At 39.3% G+C, this 21,420-nt stretch overlaps 1 protein-coding gene across 1 annotated transcript in view; it reads right to left on the bottom strand.

Annotated features, from left to right (window-relative positions):
• Nucleotides 1-348: 348 nt before the first annotated feature.
• LOC114310466 (putative ubiquitin-conjugating enzyme E2 16) overlaps nucleotides 349-21,420 on the bottom strand; it is a 40,690-nt gene continuing 19,618 nt past the window's right edge. Inside the window, exons 5-6 of the mRNA XM_028256443.2 lie at nucleotides 864-952; nucleotides 349-771 (exon numbers count right to left, since the gene is read on the bottom strand). Of these exons, the coding sequence (XP_028112244.2) occupies nucleotides 682-771; nucleotides 864-952 (179 nt within the window). The 3' untranslated portion in view covers nucleotides 349-681. The remainder of the gene's footprint in view (nucleotides 772-863; nucleotides 953-21,420) is intronic.

Below are 21,420 nucleotides of genomic sequence, written 5' to 3'. Positions count from 1 at the left end.
CACCACAATAAACAAAGATAAATATATATTTTAATAGAAAATAAATGCAATATCATATTTTTAACCATATGACTCACAAATTATTGATGAAAAATGACTTAAATATTATGTGAATTAAAAACCTAAAAGAGACCGGTATAATTATGTACTCAAGGATGGAATGAATGAGGGCTAGCACGGTTATTGCCATCTCAAAATGAACAACTTGAATAGATAATCTGTTCGGATAGATAAATAATTTGAATCATGGAGGTGGCGCTTGTGATTAGGCCCACGAAGCCCAAAAGTACCCAATTTATGAACCCAACCATAAGAAAGATAGAGAGCATTGTCAAATTTTGTGCTAAATTTGGTAAAAAGCTTGACAATGCTATAATTTAGCATAAACTTTGGCAGATCATTGAAGAATTTTTTAGAAATCTTGCTGTAATTTAACTTAAAACAGCTATTATAACACGCCGCTGAAGTTGCTCTAACATAAATAACACCAGCCTGCCTTGGGTTTCACATTCATTCCCAGGAAGAGAACATGACTAATTTACAAATACACCCAGCCACTGCCACAGCAGAAGCTGTTTTAAAATGTTTGTTTCACTCCCCAACGGCCGTTAACACTGTTGAAATGCAAATCTTCTTGGGAGATTTCCTACAGTTCTTGTGACCGATCATTCATTCATATTACTACACTTTATCGTCGTGGAACCACCATCGTGTCTCCTTGGGAGATTTCCTACAGTTCTTCACATAGCGATCATTGTCCGTAGGACGTTGCTGCACAAGGACATAAGCCAAAACCCATTGAGAACATGGAGAGAATGCTGCACATGATCAAAGCATTAAACTGCAGAAATCTAAAATCAAACCTTAACAGTGGAGCTTGACAACATGGAGAGAATGCTGATGCAGATGGAACTAACAGTCATTGCTGGAGACCAAGAATCATACAAAATATCTGTAGAAGAGTAGTCATCATACAATATGGCAGTAGTCATTAGAAGACAATAAACTACGGGTAAAAGAAAAAAGAATAACTTGTATTTAGGCAATGAAAATGTTTAAATTTTGGATTCAACTGATCACCAAAACACTTGATCATGAGCTTTAAATTTCTTCATTTTTTCTTTTTAATAAATTTGCCAGACCAATATGACTATTAGCTACCTTTTTTTCCTCCATAACCAAGCAACCAAGAGGGAGTAAAGTAAAAGGTCAAAGAAGCAAAGTTAATAAATAATCATTTGTAGCCAGAAACAGCGACAAGATTGATGAAGTACAGGAACTAGGCAAGTTTCTCTTTGTTTTGCTATCCACGTATGAGGTTTTGGAGAATGTCACTTCTTAAGAAAAGTATCATATGCACATAGATAGTCCGAATGATATCCCAAATCAAACTACCAAAACCTAAACATCAAAGGATTGAAATTTGTCTTAACTAAGCCTTATTTAACAGATCAAATATGAATCATTATGTCATTATGTGAAACGTTAAATTTACAGTGGGAAAAAATTCTCTTTCTTACGCAAGATCCAAAAACAAATGCTATTCTACATCAGAATGTATGAAATTAAAACTCATCCATGGTAGCACCTGGTGGTTGGATCTAAGGTTCACAGTCATGCAACTTATGGTTAGACACATGGTTCGGAGACACCTCATTGATTCCCACAAATACAAGCTCACAACCTTGCTTTTTAACCAACTGCTACTACCACTAGCATTATTATTTTTCCGTGGATAGATGGGACCTGGGCATGTCAAACATTGGCACACACATGCAGTGCATCTCGTGCTTTTAGGCTCAAACGTTGACAACTTCAAGGCATTTACCTCATCTCATCATACAAGTTAACAGAGGGAGGTTTTCACTGACAAAGTTGAGGCCTGATTTCTTTTCTGCTTTGGTCACTATGAAAGTTCTAGTTTCATTTGAGTTGTGTGATCAACTCAAGACAGAGTTCGAAAAGAAGGATTTGACTGAACAGTATATCATGCAACACACACATAATGAAGTCAACTGCACTTATGGAATTAGTGTCCAGATGACAAGAGCACACATATATGTAATGCTAAAAATGTCACAAAAAGTGCTACAATGAGAATCACTTTACGAACACCTTTATTCGGATCTAAAATCTGCACACAAAATCCCATCACTGAAAGTATTGATCAAAACCTATGAAGCACGGGTGCAGGTACAGATACTGGTACGGGTACGTAGGTACGTAGGTACGCCGATACGGCAAGACCTAAAAAATATAACATACAGGTATGGCTGGGGTACGTCAATAAATTTTATATTTTTTATAATTTAAAGTTTGAGATTCAATTTACAAATCAAAGTTCAATACCAAAACTAAAAGGAGAAATTACAAAACCAAAAGAGCTAAGTGAAATTTGAAAACTTAAAACTTCAGTTCTCACTTCCATTAACTTCATCATTGAATAATACATCTTTCATCTTTGGTGGATTAAATAAAGGATTTCCAATTTCAAATAAATCAAAACTCTCTAATAAATTAAACGTATCTCCAATAATGTCTCATAACTTGGTGTACTCTTGATGTACCAATCCCTTACCCTTGAAGTACCCAATTGCCAAAGAATGTATAAAAAGTACCTGGTACGTATTTCGAGTATCCAGCATGCATACAACCCTATTGGTATGAGTAACAGTACCCAGTAAGTACCCGGTATGAGTACGGCAACATTTTCGAAGTACCTATGCTTCATAGATCAAAACAATATTTATAGAATATTTTGGAAAGAAGGGAGGGAAACCAAAAAAAAAAAAAAAACCCTTCAAAACTTAATTGAAAGCAAGGCTCAATTTACCCTCACCTTGCCCTGCCTTTGTAGGACCTGTTTTTCGCCATTTTTTCTCATATGGGGCCAGTGATAGTATCAAATGTTGAATCCCCATTTGAATTCAATACAAGAGGGTATGAACCATTGAACCTCGCCCAGATCTCCCATGTCCCCAATCCCAACCCTGATTAATATAATTGCATATGCCCTTCATAAATTTATGCTTAAGAGTAATATAGGCTTGTTGAATAAATTGATATAGTCTAATGAATCCCACATCAGTTAGCGATTGAGCCTTAAGTCATTCCAAACTCTAAAAAAATAAGCTTCATGGTTTGTTTTAGTGGAAAACAAGGTTCTGAATCTCACATCGGTTATATGCAAAACTACAAGACATTCAACCAACTATAAAAGAAAAGGTTCGTGGCTTGGTGGATGTTTGGGCCAGCCTTGTGGAGTGCGGTTTCGATTTTCGCAAGCACAGCGTCATCGGCCAAAACCAGAATTTTCTTCAAATCATTGTCTGCATAAATAAAACGATAAGTGCATGGAAGGAAAGCCGGGTAAATATATAGAAAATATACGTAAGGAACTACACGGTCACCTGGTTCGCCTTTTCGTCTAAGCATAGGATCTAGGCGATCTTTGCCCTCGCCAAATTCCCAGTTGCCTCGGACAACAACCATGACATCGTCAACACGCTTGCCAAAGCTAGCAAGCATAGTCACCAAATGATGGTCGGTGTCCTTAGCCTTGAGAAAGTAGCGCCCTTGCCGGCCAGAAGATTTGGCCAAGGCATAACAATGCCGAATAGCAGGGATACCAAAATTGATCCTAAGGCGTCGGTTCAACTCTACAATTCCCATTATGATTCGATAAAAATTTACATTAGGTTGGGAAGGGATTAGACCTTAGTGGCGAAAGGCGGCCCTTAAAAATGGGTGAACAGGGAAACGGACTCCGCCCTCAGCAATTGATAGGAGAGGAAAGATAATTGTACTCTCATCAGTCCTCTCTATATCAATTGTGCTCTCTGTCATGAGTGACAGGTGTACGTCGTCAGGAATGGCAAAATGGCGTTGAAAACCAGAAACTCGATTCACAGAAAGAAGGGCTTTCAAGTGTTTTGCCATCCTAGCCAATTTAGGGAGTATGCTAAACTAAAAACAAACAAGGAAATGGGATTCGAAATGGAGGAGAAGAGAACTTACAAGAAATGGAGAAGACAATGAGAAACGGGAGGAAGTTGCAAAGGTCATGAAATGAAGGAGGTATACTGAAAGGCAAACCAAAAACTTTGTGTATTCAAAAACATACATTCAAAGGCACAACATAGTTTCAAATCACATTAAATGAAGAAAACGTACGAAGGGGCGGGAAATTGTAATGATGCCTAAAAAGTGTATGCATTCTGACACTTACGTTGGAATGAGGTTAACCGCCGTATTTTTTGACTTTTCGAAACCAAACACGCCGACTAACTGGTGTTAGTAGGATGTTTGGGGGGCAATTGTGGGAGCTGAATATCAGTACATGCAGGAAAGCCGAATGCATCTGAAGAAAATCAGAATATATATTATATTCGACTTCGTCTTGGACGATCCCGAAGCCGAATAGATTAATCAGCCATAGAACCAGTTGAACAAAAAGCCGAGTGGGAATTGGCATATGACAGAAGGGGCCGAATGAGCAATCATGCGATGGATTAAGAGTGGGCCCGACCCTAGGGCCCAAAAGCAAATATAAATAGAGGAACATCAACAAAAGAAAGGTATGTGAGAACAGACCCAAGAAACTTAAGACACAAGCAAACAAGAGACCTATACTAACTTGTCCGTCGGAGTGCTAATTCCGGCACCCCCGACCGGGGTGTTAATCCCTCTTTCAGGTGGCAATCAGAGGATCAGGAACGTCCTTCAGGATTTAAGAATATTTCCAAACCTACTTCTCCACAATAGGAATGGCAGAGAATCAGGTTTTGAGATAGGGTAACCTTCCCAAACCTACACTGGAGAAGAAAAACTATTCCCAAACCCATTAGGAAAGCAACTTGGCGGATTAAACCCAAGCAACTAGAGCCATGTGATCGTGGCTTAAGGCATAGCCGCAAGACAAGGTTACCTGCAGCAAATCAATTCCTGTTGGTTAGTCACCCATGCATAGGGCTGACTACACAATGATTATCTCATTGCCTACGCTCAACACGAGGTGTAGTTTTGTCAAATCAAAGGTAATAATGTCTTTGCATAGTATTGTCTTTTACCTTTGGCCATGTATATGTTGTGTTAGCTATATATAGAGGCCTTTCCCACTCAATCGATTGAAGAAAAAACAGAAGACAGTTGAGAGAAATGAGAAGTGAGTGAGAGTGGCTTGTGTAGTTCTTGGGTGAAATCCTTTCTCTTGGTCTGTATTTCTAAAGACCACCATCTAAGAGCCTTAGAATTTTGAGTATGGAACTTCAAAGAGGTTCTTGTAGTCTCTACGTGTAGGTTTTGCATACTGGTGAGGAACCTTGTAATCAAGCAAGATGATATTTTTGTGGGATTATTTAGCATAGAAGGTACACTGAAAATCCCTATTTATTTTTTGTTTAACATAGTATGAAATTTCTGTTAAAGCCCAATCGACATAGGCTTAACAACAATTTTACCAAACAATCAACCAATTGTGTTTTGGCTGTTTGCCTTGAAAGATTCAAGGGCTTCCTTGGAATCAATATAGTACAAGAGTAAAAAAAAGAAAAATTATATTAAAACTTCTGAAGTTTACAAGTGAAGAACTGAAATTACAAGATTAAAAGAAGGGCAAATTATAGTATTCCCTATAGTTTGGTCCTTCTCAATAGACTCAATTCTGACCTTGGATTTATGATTGTCTCAATTTGGTCCAATTGATTACAATTGTTATTGGGTTTTTTTTATTTATGGAAAATGGGCACAAAAGAGGCATGTTATGCTTTTATAGACAAATTTATACACAGTGAGTTAATCTCAAACAATTCAATAATTATTTTTCTTTAAAAACCCTAATCAGTGTTATCAATTGGACTAAATTGATACAAAATCTAAAATTAAGGGTCAAAATTGAGCTAATTGAAATTATAGTGAACAAAATGACATAAAGGGCAAAATACAAGGACTACTGATGCAATTTGCCCTTAAAAGAAACTACTACTAAGATGAACTACTCCTAACTAAACTAAACTATGCTAAGTTGATGTGCTGGCTGTTGATAATGTCCCTTTTACATTAACCATGAGAGGCTATTTATAAAAAAATGTGAGAAATAACCACCAATAACCTCCTACATTCTCCATCTTCATTCTTGGTTTGCCACTTGTCCTCCATCCCTTCAATCTTCATAACTTCTCTTATAACTTCTCCAATTGATTAATGGAGTGCCAAGTGTCCTACACTATGACAACAACAACAATAATTAAAATCAAAGTAATAAATCCAGATGTAACCATAATTATTCTTTTAAGATGGTTCATGGTCTGAATCGAAGACCATAATTGATCGGCCACAATCAACAAGATTAGATGTGACCATAGTTCATACAATTCTTGCAGATGGCTCATGAATCAACAAGAAATAATTTATGGTGCAAACAATGCCTTCTCAACTCTTTAAGAATGAGGCGTCTTGAATTCTTGAAGGGCTACATAGTCATCCCAAAAATAAATATTACTTGACAATTAATTAATTGTCAACTTATATAATTAGAATGGATCAATACACACATTTGAAGGTCCTCTTGTCCCTTACTATTTTCCGGCAATTATAGTGTCCATATTTCAACACAACTTGTGGCCTTTCTTCGCCAACATATGACTTTGAAATTAAAATTGGTGGAGTTAGCATCAAAGACATAAATGTCAATATGACTTTAATAAGCAGGTGGCCATTACTTCTTGTCATATGCGTATTGTACACATAAAACAATACCCAAATAGTACATATTAATGTGTGTTTGGGAAAGGAAAGATTGGGTACACACCTAGCCTTTGGCATAGTGCACAAAGTGATTGTGTATTGTACACATACATAAATGAAATAGACATCCAACATAAGCGATTGACTAGTTATACTATATTATCTGTCGCAACTTTCTGTGTAGATTGACCAACTTAGCCAAATGCTTGTTTTCACATAAAAATAATTTACCGTGAATTCATGGCCATTGTTACTGTGCATCGCACAAAATGAACAAAAACACTCCAACCACAGTCATTTTGTCAACCATGTCACCATAATTAATTTTTTGATGAGAGCCACAAATCCACAATTGGTGCAGACAAATAGATGACATGATACCAAATAGCCTTGCATGTTCATAAACTTTGACATTATGAACAATGTTTACAAAAAAATAAAAAAATAAAAATAAAAAATAATAATAATAATAATAATAATAATAATAAATTGAACTCATGAATAATTTTGGCTTGTTACCGACAGTGGTTAGAAATCTAAATCGGCCACCCATAGCTGTGATGCCCCAAAATTTATGGGCATCATAATAACGTTTAAACTTGAAAATTAATTTTATTAAGCACTTCTAATCATTGTCTCCAAAATGCTCTTCATCATCCATCAATTTTAACAATGGAAATGGCGATACATATATATCCTCTTAATTTATGGGCATCTTTTCTTTTATTAATGGAGTACTAATTTATTTAAAGACTTGTGTATTAACTTGGACTGCTACATACATATATATCCTCTTAATTTTCTATCAACTTTATAAAACAAATAAATAAAAATCAATTAATAATAACACCATTTATGCAGAAAATGGCAGGAAGAACTACAAACAATAGTTGTTATCAGTATTAGGGGATATAAGGTTGGTTGTGCAGGTGGCACATTAGGGTGAATCTCCTTGGCAAACCATTCCCATGGGGCAGACTGTGATGTCACAACTTAGGTACGAAGCCCTAGTGTATGGACATCATTGGTAATTATTGCAGTAATGTTTTTAAATATAACCAAGTGGGAGTCAGAATTGCAGGTAACCATTGCTTAGTGATTGAGTAGAAATGGTGCTCCGCAGGTAGTGACCTAGGTATACATGATCAACTAACTCTATGGGAATTAAAAAGAAAGGTTGGTATAATTCCTATAATTGATAAACTGTTTCCATATGTCCTTATTCTTATTTTTTATAATTAATGCTTAGTATTTTTATTTTGCCTGTCTACTAAGTGCTATTTACTACTCTATTATTACACTATATGCATTATCTGTGATTGTTATTATCAAGGTGGATAGGTTTGGATAGTTTCAGGTCATAGTATCCTATTAGGCTTCGCAGCTCATGCTGTATTATGCCAGGTACAGAGGAAGCTTAGGGAAATGTGGGGACATACGAAGGCGACGGCCAGCCTTGGCTAACTTGAAGCGTGCTCAAGCCCCATCAACCTTTCCTTAGCTAAAAATAGTTTTTAAGCTATTTTTCTAATTATGAATATATTAAGGCCCTGTTTGGTAGGGCTTATTTCAGCTTTTAGCTTAATTTAAGCTATTTCGATGTGTTTGGTTCAACTTAACAATACAGCTTATAACTTTTTGTAAGTCAAAAATCAACTTATTCTTTGAGTGGGGGAGGAGAAACTTAATTTATAAGTCAAAAATCAGCTTATATTCACAGTTATAAGCTATAAGCTGTTAAGGTATAAGTTATAATCACTTTCCCACAGCTCTACCAAACGGAACCTAAGACAAGTTTTAAGTTTATTTTGGGATTTTAATTTGATAATTGCAATTTCCATTGTTAAAATTGATGATGAGCATTTTGGAGACAATGATTAGAAGCACTTAATTAAATTAACTTTCAAATTTAAACCATATTAGAATGCTCATAAATTTTGGGCCGTCACAATAGCCATCCTGGCATTAGCCCATTTCTCACTATATTTTTTTCGTAGAGGAGTTTGAAATACCTCTTCATCGGCGGGGATTTCTGAGATTGAAGATTGCCCCGCTACTCCAACATTTTGCCTTATTGGAGAAAATTATATATTTTCTTTCACCCTAATAGGGAATAAATTGACATAAGCCATCCCTTTTTGTGGGTTTTCTCTACCGACCCTGGTTTGGCCTTGATTTGTTGGAAGGCCTTCATCAATCATGCTTTTTAACCCAATTAACAATTGTTGGTGTTCTTCCCCGTGGAGGCTTAACAAAGCCTCCCTAATCTGGGTTAAAATTCGTTCTACTAGAAGGCCACTTGATTGGCCTTGTTCGTTGCCTTCTTGGAGTATGTTTGTACCATAAATTATTTACTGTCAATTTTGGCATGTTGATTCACGAGCCATCTTCAAGAAATGTATCAACTATGGCCACATCTAGTCCTGTCGATTACGGTTTATCAATTCAAACCATGAACCATTTTAAAAGAGTAACTGTGGTTACATCTAGATTTATTATTTTTGTTAGGACTCTTGTTGTCAAATTCCATGGAAAAACTGAGTTGAAATCGAGTTGTAATCTTCCAGTTTTTAGTCTTCCCGCTCGAGCAGGCAAAGTGACGCTCGAGCGGAGTTTACACTCGCAGTATTTTGCGTGTCTGCAAAAATACTGAGTGATATGTTTTTACACTCCAGCGTGTGATCTTTTGCTCGAGCGTGAACCCTCGCTTGGAACACGCGATATAGAGTCCCCGCTCGAGCGTTCATTCCCACGCTCGAGCGAACCGCGCGATCTCTGCCTCTATAAAAACACTTGTTGCTCCAACTCTAGGGTTACTTTTCCTAGATCTTTAAGGGTCTTAGGGTTTTCTTTTGGGATATTTTTCCTGATTTTCCTTGATGTTTTGATTGAGTTTGAACTCATGTTCTAATAAGCACACACCAAGGAGTTTGTTTGATTTTTCTTTGAGAGTATTCTTCTTTGGTGGAATTCGAAGATTCAAGCACAAAGTAATCAAAGGAGTTTGATGCATTGTGTAGTCGTTTATCCGACAATTGATGTTGTGGATTCAACATCAAGCTAATCAATTCCATGGGAAGGTTGTAGTGAAAGACATACAGAAGATTTGAAGACAAATAGGAAGCGGTTCTGGTAATTTGTTTGGTATCTCTGTAATCTTTCTTTCTTCAGTAGTGGATTGATTTGTATCGTTTCGCCCATGATTTTTTATCACAATTGAAGGTGCTTCAATTGTGGTTTTTCCACCTAAAAAATCGTTTGTGTCGATTCATTGTTTTTGAAACAACAATCTAAATCACTTTCATACGTGCTTGATGATTTAGATTGTGAGTTTTATTTGGTTGGGAATTGAAACAATTAAATCTTGATCTAATCACGAATCACTTAGGTTTTTCAATTGGTATCAGAGCGGGTCACTCTTTGTTTTTATCAAAACTATAGGAGTGTGATTTCGTGTGATTGGTGATATGGATTCAATTTGCGAAGGTAACTCAACCCATAGACCTCCGTTACTTGACGGTACAAAATATTCTTATTGGAAAGCTCGTATGAGAGCGTATTTAAAATCTAGCAATGAGAAAGTTTGGCACTGTGTGATCTATGGGTGGAGTGAACCTATTGTCACCATTGATGATGTTGATATTCCTAAACCCCTTGCTAAATGGGACGCCTTCGATTATCGAAACTCGAGTTGGAACAATAAGGCTCTCAATTCCCTTTTTCGTTCCATCACACCTGAAGAGTTTCATCGTATCTGCACGTGTGAGGTAGCAAAAGAGCCTTGGGACATTCTTGAAACGATTCACGAGGGTACTTTTGTTAAAAGGTCAAAACTTCAACGTCTCACCTCTGCCTTTGAAACCCTTTTTATGCGTGATGATGAGACGTTTGATAATTTCTATGCTAAACTTAGAGACATCGTGAATTCCTGTTTCACACTCAGTGAAAAAATCCCTGAAGCCAAGGTGGTTGGAAAAATTTTGAGGTCTTTACCTAAGAGGTTCCAATCAAAAGTGACAGCTATTGAGGAGGTTCAAAATGTTGATACCCTCAAGCTTGATCAGTTGATTGGAAACTTGTAGACTTATGAAGCCCACCACATTTCTAAGGAAAAAAACAATAGAGAAATCAGTGCAACAAAAGATATATCTGTGTAAGAATAAAACTAGCCAAAAAAGATGACTGTGCAATAAAGATCACTGAGTTGGTGGTTGTGGAGGTGACTGCATCTGGAGAAGAGACAGGATTTGAGACAAATGAGCAGAAGACTACGCAACGGACTCCTCAATGCGCCTAGATGAGGCCTCCAATGCAGTGAGCCGAGTATCGACAGTAGTCTCTAGATCCGTGAGCCTGGCCTCGAAAATATCCACCCAGCCCTCAAGACAATCAAAATGAGAAATAACAGACTGCTCGAAATGATGGAGCTGGCCGTGGATAGTACGAACTAGAGGTGGTTGCTCCCCCTCACCACCAGCCTCATCGGCAATAGCCGCATCAAACTCAACCTCCTCGGCCATAACAGCATCACCAGTACCTGTACCTAAACTACCCACCCCAGCAGAAACCCCCTTAACATGAGACTGACTCTGTGAGACAGTCTTTTTGGTGAACGGCCAGGAAGGAGAAGCGAAGTCATCTTCGTCAAGCGAGGGAACCTTAAACTTGGCGAGAAGCCGATTAATGAGGCACCCATAAGGTAGACCAAGGTTGTTACGCTCAAATGCAACAACCATCTTCTGAATGATCAAGGTAGCAAGGTCACTGGAGCGATGGTGAGCAATACAATGAAGGACAAAACCTTATTCTTGGTTTATTTCCAAGCTATGGGTGGTCACAATAATGTTGGCACACACAATAAGATTAAGTAACCGAAACTGGAGAAGGAGCTCATTATGCTTGATCAATGAGCTCGGGAGCCATGGACGAGACGTACCACATAAAGCAGTGGTCACCTCATTAAAATCACAAGTGGGTCTCACAGGAAAAGGATAGAAAATAAGGAAGACTTTACTAATTCCTAAAAGCTCACGAATGAGATCAGTGGTGACACTGATAGATTTGGACCGGACCCAAATCTTGAAGGAAGGACCAATGTCTTCAAGACTCTCCATATTACAGTAAAATTCTCTAACCCAACTGAGATTTTGAGGACCCGAGAAGGAAAGTACCAACTCCCCACCCAAAGGATCAAATAGTGGACGGATACAGATGGACTCAAAGGTGTTTGGTAGAACATTTCGTTTGAGATGAACAGTGCGAGAAGGATAGGACTCTCTAAACAATTTGGCTTTATCAGCTGAGGGAAACCGGTCTGTGTTAAAGGAGGGTCGAGTGGCAGTGGACTTCTTTCGCTTAGAAGAAGACATGACTAAACCAAGACTAAACCAAAAGAATAAACACTAATCCCCCAACCCAAGACAAAAATTAAAACCGAGAGAGAGAGAGAGAGAAAAAAAAAAAAAAAGAGAAACAAAACATTAGTAGCATATATAAATCTAGAAACATTAGACAGTCAAATAGTGGTGTGAATCATATGGCAACCAAATAAACAAGTAACCAAGGAGACCATAGGGACCATAACCACTATACCCAGAGAGATCAAATAAATAAATAAAAACTAGAACTAAATGCATTGAAATTCTGAAACACAACTCAATATTCCAAAGCACAATATGCCATAACAAGATGCAAACACCAACAAAACTCAAACACCACGAACAACGATGGAGTATGAACATGAGAGGAACAAGCTACAACCAAAAAAAAAACAAATAAACAGAAGAAAATAGACAAAATCTAAGAAAAACTAACCTTAGATGATCAAAAAGTACAAGAATCACCAATCAATAGTCCAAATAGTAACAAAACACCGAATCGCCCAGAAGCCCTAGGAGAGAGAGATCGAATTTGGGGAAAAAATAAACTGAAGAGACAAGGGAAAACCTTTTATAGCAAACCAGCCCGCTCAAGCGTGTTATTGAACGCTTGAGAGTGAGCCAAAACAAGCATGGCTATGCTCGAGCAAGAAAATGGACGCTCGAGCGCCAAAAACGACCTCACAGATCTACAAAACTTTGCACAAAATGTTGGATTAATGAGATCCACGCTCGAGCGTAAGAGTTTCCGTTCAAGCGGGGACAAAAACAACCCCAAATCTCAAAACAACCCCCCTTTTTTTTTTTTGAAAGAAAAAAAACAAAACCGACTACCAGAGAGAAGTGCGACCTGTAAAACAGAGGGGAGTATAATTGCAAGACTGTAACACTGAGATGAGATTATCCACAAACCATGAAGCCTGCAAACTTGCACATTTTGAAATTATGAACCACACAAACATGAGCAAATCAGATAATATCCAATCAATGATCATAAGCTACATGAGAATGCATAACTCAAAAACAAGCATGAGAGCTCACAAAAAGAATGTGTGTATGCAATCCTTGAGAGGCCACAGAGCTAGAGTTAATCCTCGTAGTGATCGGATAGCTAGACCTCCGGCAAGAGTAGCGAAACAATCACAGAGAAAAGTCAAACCACAAGAGTAACGATTCATTGTTGGTACTTTCCTTCTCGGGTCCTCAAAATCTCAGTTGGGTTAGAGAATTTTACTGTAATATGGAGAGTCTCGATGACATTGGTCCTTTCTTTGATATTTTATTGAGTATTCAACTCATAGTTTAAAGAGAGTACATCAAAGGTTTTGTTTATTAACCACAAGAGAGAGAGAGTTGTTCTTCGGTGGATTCTGAAGAATTTGAGCCTGAAGCTTCGGTGGATTCTGGAGTGGCTCATCGTAAAGACAATTCCGAGGTGAAGACGGAGTTGGAAGAGACACATAGAGGTTGGTTCAATTAGACGTGGATTCGCTAGGTAATTGAGAGTATACCTGTGTAATTCCTTTAAATCTTTATTAAAACCTACCATCACCTACTCCACCTACTACACCTACCACCACCTACTACCACCTACTACACACCTACCACTACCACCTACTACCACCTACTACACTACATCTCCTATATAAGGAGCCCCTCACCATTTGTAAAATATAACATATATCAATCAATAATACATCAATTTTAACATGGTATCAGAGCAAGGTTGAGAACCTAGTAATTCCGCTTCACCGGCGGGTGGCAGCCTCGCCTTGGCCGCCCCCGGACCTCAACCTATTCCGCTTATTTTCTACACATACCTTCCCATCATTGCCCAAATCCTCCCTCTCTGGTTTCTGACCAACAATGACGAAGCCATATTTTCTTCTCTTTCTCATACTCCTCAATTTCTCTCTCCTCAAAGCTTCAAACCCAGACATAGAGCCATTAATAGAGTTCAAAGGAGCTTCAGACCCATTCAACAAGCTCAACACATGGAACCAATCCACAGATCCTTGCTCTTGGTATGGCGTCTCGTGTCACCAAAACCGAGTCTCGCGACTCGTTCTCGAAGGCCTAGACCTCCACGGTACATTCCCTCCTGACCTCAAAGCCGTACTCTCAGCAGGCTCTCCTGATCCGAGTCACAATCCTCGGCCTCGTCTACGTCCTCGCCTTCATCAGTCGTCTCTTCAGCGTCCTCCGCTACGAGAGCATGATCCACGAGTTCGATCCCTACTTCAATTACAGGACCACTCTGTTCCTGACCGAGACGGGCTTTTACGAGTTCTGGAACTGGTTCGATTCCGAGAGCTGGTACCCTCTAGGTCGCATCATCGGCGGCACTCTTTACCCGGGTCTCATGGTCACTGCCGCTCTAATCTACTGGCCTATCAAGTTCCTCCGATTCACCGTCCACATCCGCGAGGTCCGCTCTAGTCGGCTTTTGCGGCTCGTCCTTGGGACCCACTCCTGGTTGATGCTGGCTTGGTCCGAGCCTTCTTCGTCGCCCAAATTTTAGTACTCTGTTTCCTTCACCATTTTTCCGTAAGAGAGAATAAGATCAAAGTGAAGCTGATACAGAAAGAGAGGCAAAAAAGGTGGGTTACGCGTGAAGAGAGAGAGAGAGAGAAAGGGGCACACCCAATTCACTTTTCTTTTTTAATCACACCCATTCACCGCCCAAATTTTATTTTTCATTATAAAACTTAATTGGTGCTCTATTTTTATTCATTATTATATATTCATCATCACCATGCTTATCATTTCATCACTATCTCCATATTTTTTTATTATTCGATTCCCTTACTTTTTCAAAAAAAAAAAAAAAAAAACATTCATCATGCACACCAAACTCATTTTATTCATATCGGGACTCACCCCGATCACCATTTTACATCAAAAAAAAAAAAAAAACAAACAAACAAACAAACAAACAAACAAACAAAAAACAAAACAACCGCACCCACAGTGGGATTTTTCTTCTCTACTCTGCTGCGGGTCTTTTCTTCTTGCTTTTCTCTTGATTGTCCCGTGACTGCCCAGCCTCCATGCTTCCTAGACCACCAAGCAAGTTGCCTCCTCCCTGCTCCTCCACTACAGCATATGGCGGCCCTCCAAATCGGAAATAACGGTGGCCTTCCGCTTCAGCTCCTTGTTTTCTGCCTTTAGCACACTTATCTCTGCTCGCGCATCCTTATACATGCGCTGGAGCAGAGCCAGTTGGGCGTTTAACTGCTGCACCTCATTTGTCCTACTCTGCAGCCGGTGCGACAAGTTTGTGACCGCAGTCATGGTTTCCACGCATGACTTCAAAGTATACTGATTGGCCTCAATATCAGTTTGCACCGCCATTTTTTGCTCCACAGACCGCATCGGAAAGTTCAACAGAGCAAAACCCGAGGTGTTTGGTTGAGGTTCACTGGCAACCACACTGGTTATCTCTCTTGTTGACTCGTTGAGGTCGGGAAAGAGAGTGAGTAGACCACGGGACGAAGAGGCCATATTCTGGGTAGCTGAACGGGAAGAAGAGGCCATTGTTCAGATGTTTCAGAATGCAAATATTCAGATATTTCAGACTGAAAATGTTCAGCGGTTTCAGACTGGTTTGCACAGCCTCCGCCTCAACCTTGGTTTAAATAGCCAGGGCCGATCCGCGCATCGCGCGCCACTTGACGCCAGACGACAAAACGGGCGCGCAAGCCAATGTGGTGACGCGCCTCGCCATCATGTCCGGCACATCTTTTTATGACTTGGGCTCGCCTTTTGATGGCACGCCTTTTTATGGATTGGGCACGCCTTTTGATGGCACGCCTTTTGAAAGATTGGGCACACCTTTTGAGGGTGCAACTTTTTGAGGGTCCGACAAGACTCTGTAAACTGTCCCGACATTGATTCCGGTTAGCTCCTTCATGGGTCCGACAAGACTCTGTAAACTGTCCCGACATTGATTCCGGTTAGCTCCTTCATGGGTCCGACAAGACTCTGTAAACTGTCCCGACATTGATTCCGGTTAGTTTCTACAAGGGTCCAGCAAGACTCCGTAAACTGTCACAACAACTGTCACAACATTGTCTGCTACAACGGTCCGACATGACCCCATAAACTGTCTTCTACATCGGTCTGCCATAACCATACAGTCTTCTACAACGGTCTGACACGACCATACAGTGTCTCCTATCCATTTTTTATTTTTCAGATTATTTTCTTATTTTGTTACTCTCTCCAAGCTCAAGTTGGTTAGTTCCTATCCCCCTTGAGTTTGCGGGGGCTATTAAAACCTACCATCACCTACTCCATCTACTACACCTACTACCACCTACTACACACCTACCACTACCACCTACTACCACCTACTACCACCTACTCCACTACATCTCCTATATAAGGAGCCCCTCACCATTTGTAAAATATAACATATATCAATCAATAATACATCAATTTTAACAATCTTCTTAGTGGATTGTTTTGTGGTTGTTGCCCGTGGTTTTTTAATCACAGTTGGAGGTGTCCAATTGTGATTTTTCCACGTTAAAATCGTTGTGTTGATTTGTCTTGATTGTTTGATTGGGATTGTTATATACACTTAGAAAATATGAGGAAGAAGAACTCCGAAAATATGAGGAAGAAGGAATATATTTCTGTTATATTCAAAACTTCTTATTTTACAAGACCAAATGACACTCCTTATATAGGAGATATTACAAACATCATTATAACCCATTATATGCCACTTACATATTATATATTACCACTATCTACCACTATCATATTATATACATGCCACTATCTACCACCAACACCACTATCATATTCTATACATGCCACTATCTACCACCAACACCACTATCATATTCTATACATGCCACTATCTACCACCAACACCACTATCATATTGTATGCATTAACACAAATTTCCAGCACTCCCCCTCAAGCTGGTTTGAAGATATCTTCCATAGCCAGCTTGCTAGTCAGCTTATCAAATTGCTTCTTGTGTAGTCCCTTCGTTAGCACATCAGCTAATTGTTCACCTGTTGGAAGGTAGGTCATACAGATTATGCCAGCATTGATTTTCTCCTTGATGAAATGTTTATCCACTTCTATATGTTTTGTGCGATCATGTAGAACTGGATTATGAGCTATAGATATAGCTGCTTTGTTGTCACAATAGACCTTCATAGGTGTCGGGTGAGAAAGCTTTAATTCTTCAAGAATTCTTTTAATCCACATTACTTCACAGATTCCATGGGCAACAGCTCTGAACTCTGCTTCTGCACTACTTCTAGCTACCACATTCTGTTTTTTACTCCGCCATGTAACTAGGTTCCCACCTACAAAGGAGCAGTATCCGGATGTTGATCTCCTGTCTGTAACACTTCCTGCCCAGTCTGCATCTGTGTATACTTCAACTTGAAGATGTCCATGTTTCTTGAACAGTAAGCCTCTCCCTGGAGTTCCTTTTAAATATCTTAAGATCTTATAAACGGCCTCAAAGTGCTCTGCCTCTGGTGAGTGCATGAACTGACTTACCATGCTGACTGCAAAGGCAATATCAGGCCGCGTATGAGACAAGTAAATCAATTTCCCGACAAGTCGCTGATATTATTCCCTCTCTTTGACTTCTTCAGCCTTAGCAGCTTGTAACTTCAAGTTAGGCTCGATCGGAGTCTCCACCATCTTACAACCAAGCATACCTGTTTCTCCAAGGAGATCAAGAACATATTTTCTCTGATTAACGAATATACCTTCCTTGGATCTTGCAAATTCCATTCCGAGGAAATACTTGAGGGCTCCCAGATCCTTAATGTGAAATTCTTTTGCGAGTTTCTCTTTGAGGGCTGCTAACTCTGCTTCATCATTACCAGTTAAAATGATGTCATCAACATAAACAATCAAAATTGCAATTTTACTGTTTTTTGAATGTTTATAAAATATTGTGTGATCTGCTTGACTCTGCGAGAAGCCACAACTGATAACTGCCTTCCCAAAGCGTTCAAACCACGCTCTTGGTGATTGTTTGAGTCCGTATAATGACTTGTTCAATCTGCATACTCTGTCGCTTCCAAGTCTCTGCTCAAATCCCGGCGGTAGGCTCATGAACACCTCCTCTTCAAGATCACCATTGAGAAATGCATTCTTAATGTCAAGTTGATGTAGAGGCCAATCTGAATTTACTGCAAGAGACAACAGTACTCTGATGGAATTTATTTTAGCAACAGGAGCAAACGTCTCCTGATAGTCGATCCTAGAAGTTTGAGTGAAGCCTTTAGCTACCAGTCTCGCCTTGTATCTCTCAACGCTTCCATCTGCGTTACATTTTATCGTAAACACCCATTTACACCCAACTGTTTTCTTGTCTTTGGGTAGATCAACTATCTCCCAAGTACCACTTCTCCTTAAAGCATTCATCTCCTCCATGACTGCTAATTTCCAATTCGGATCATCCAATGCTTCCTGTATATTTCTTGGAACAAACAAGTGTGAAATCCTAGATGTGAAAGCTCTATGGTTTTTAGACAGTCTTTGATAGGAGAGGTAATTTGCAATAGGATGTTTAATGCAATTTCGGACACCTTTCCTAATTGCTATAGGAACATCAAGGTCGGAAATAGAAGGAATAGGATTACCTAAAATTTCGATGCCAGAACTCGGGTGGACATTCGGGTCATTAGGATGGACATTCAGGTCATTATTCCTCAAATGAAATCGCTTCCTAGTATAAACCTGAAGCTCAGGATTTAGATCATTTTGTAGTACTTCTCCCCCTAAACAAGAATCTTCTTGACTAGGCACCATAGAACTTGGTTCTCCTAAGTGATCATTATCAGACAGATGTGGTTTTTGTGTAGGATAAATGACATTGGGGAGCGGGATAGAAATATCCCAAAAACGGTCTTCTACTCCACTTGTCTCCTCCTGAAGAGAAGTGTTGGGGAAATAGGATTTTGTTTCCACAAATGACACATCCATACTCACATGAAATTTCTTGGTTTGAGGATCGAAACACTTATACCCCTTTTTGTTTGAGGAATAACCCAAAAAAACACATTTTATAGCACGGGGGTCAAGTTTTGAACGAAATTGACTAGGAACATGAACATAGGCAGTACATCCAAAAACTTTGGCGGGTAAATCAGAAAACAACCTCGTGTCAGGAAAAAAAGCTTTGAGACAATCGAAAGGTGTTTTGTATGTTAACACCTTTGTAGGCATCCTGTTTATCAAATAAGAGGCTGTTAAAATTGCTTCACCCCATAAATATTTAGGAACATGCATGTAAAACATTATAGCACGTGCAACTTCAAGTAGATGTTTATTTTTTCGTTCTGCAATGCCATTTTGTTGAGGGGTATCCCGACATGTAGATTGATGAAAAATCCCCTTTTTTTCCAAAAACTCACCCAACTGCTCATTGAAATATTCTGTTCCATTATCAGAATGTAAAATACCAATTTTGGTTTGAAATTGGTTTTCAATCATATTGTAAAAATTTGTGAATAAATTTTTCACGTCAGATTTTTTATTCATCAAATAAATCCAACATAAGCGGGTATGGTCATCAATAAATGTAACAAACCATCTTTTACCAGAAAGAGTAGTGATTTTAGAAGGGCCCCAAACATCACTATGAATCAAATAAAAAGGTTTGGAAGTCTGGTAAGGTTTTGGCAAATAAGTAGAGCGATGAAATTTTGCAAAAATGCAACTTTCACAATGAAAAGAAGAACAATCAATCCCTTTAAATAATTCTGGAAATAAATGTTTCAGATAAAGAAAACTAGGATGTCCTAGCCTATAGTGCCATAGCATTATTTTTTCTCGAACAGAGATTGAACTAGTACTATTAAAGCTCTGAGCTTTTTTATTACTAACAAGTACTTCATCAAAGTAGTAAAGACCTTCAAGCATCCTAGCACGCCCAATCATCATCCCCGAGTTCTGGTCCTGAAATTCACAATGGGATTCAAAAAATGTAACACGACAATTAGAATCCTTAGATAGTTTACTGACAGACAAAAGGTTACAGGCTAAATTGGGGACGTGAAGAACAGCATTGAGATTAATTTTCTCAGTTAGTTTAATAAATCCTTTTCCTGCAATAGGTGAAAAACTACCATCGGCTATTCTGATTTTGTCATGACCAGAACAAGGGAAATAGGTACTAAATAAATGGGAAAAACTAGTCATGTGATCGGAGGCACCGGAATCTATGATCCACGGAGAGAAGTTTAGGCAAGAGAAGGCTTTAGGATTTCTACCTGTTTGTGCCAACAAAACACTAGGAGTACCGGATGAGGAGTTGGATTTTATCAGCTTTAAGAGTTGATCAATCTGCTCTTTGTTGAAGGGACCTGAATCGGCTTCATTAGCGGTAGGAAAGCCACGATTCTTCTCTCCTTGTTTGCTGCTTTTCCAGTTGACAGGTTTGCCATGGATCTTCCAACACGTTTCGCGTGTATGGCGAGGCTTGTTGCAAAAATCACACCAGACCCGTGGCTTATCATCAAACCTGCGCTGGTAATTTGCAGCCTTGTTGGCCGCAGCATCGCTAATTAAAGCAGAAATTTCAATTGATTCACCAGTACCTTTTTTCTTAAGCATGACGCTCCTTCGGCTCTCTTCCCTTCTGACTTCGGCAAATACTTCGCCAATGGATGGGAGAGGAGGTCTGCCAATAATTCTTCCTCGCACTTCATCGAACTCAATGTTGAGGCCGGCAAGAAACTTGTAAATACGGCTGTCTTCCACAGTTTTCTTGTGGTGGTTGCAGTCGTCAACCGATTTCCATTCGTATGTGTTGAAGATGTCAAGATCCTGCCACAACCTTTTCAACGAATTGAAATATTTGGTGACGGAATCATCTCCTTGACGAATCTCTCCCAACTTCAAAGTTAATTCGAAAACTTGAGATTGATTTCCTAGGTCAGAATACATCTGACTAACATTATCCCACAATTCTTGTGCAGTAGGATAGCACATGTAATTAGAGCTTATATCCTCCTCCATGGAATTGACCAACCATGTCATAACCATGGAGTTTTCAGCGTCCCAACTGTCGAACAGCGGATCATTAACAGCAGGAGCCTTCTTGTCACCAGTGATGTAACCGATCTTTCCTTGCCCACGGATATACATCCGGACAGATTGTGACCAGCGGAGAAAATTATCACCATTTAGGCGGATGGTGGTGATTTGGACAGAGTGAGAGTTGGACGTTTTCACCGGAATGGCAGCGGCAGGGGTTGAAGTGGTTTCGGACGTGACTTCCGACATGGCTATGACGGTTTTAGGGCTGCTG

Source organism: Camellia sinensis, chromosome 6 (assembly GCF_055761805.1).
Source record: "Camellia sinensis isolate YWXY chromosome 6, ASM5576180v1, whole genome shotgun sequence".
In the NCBI taxonomy this organism is placed as follows: Eukaryota; Viridiplantae; Streptophyta; class Magnoliopsida; order Ericales; family Theaceae; genus Camellia; species Camellia sinensis.
Note: the sequence above shows the minus strand (reverse complement) of the source record. Positions and strands in the feature narration are given on the sequence as shown.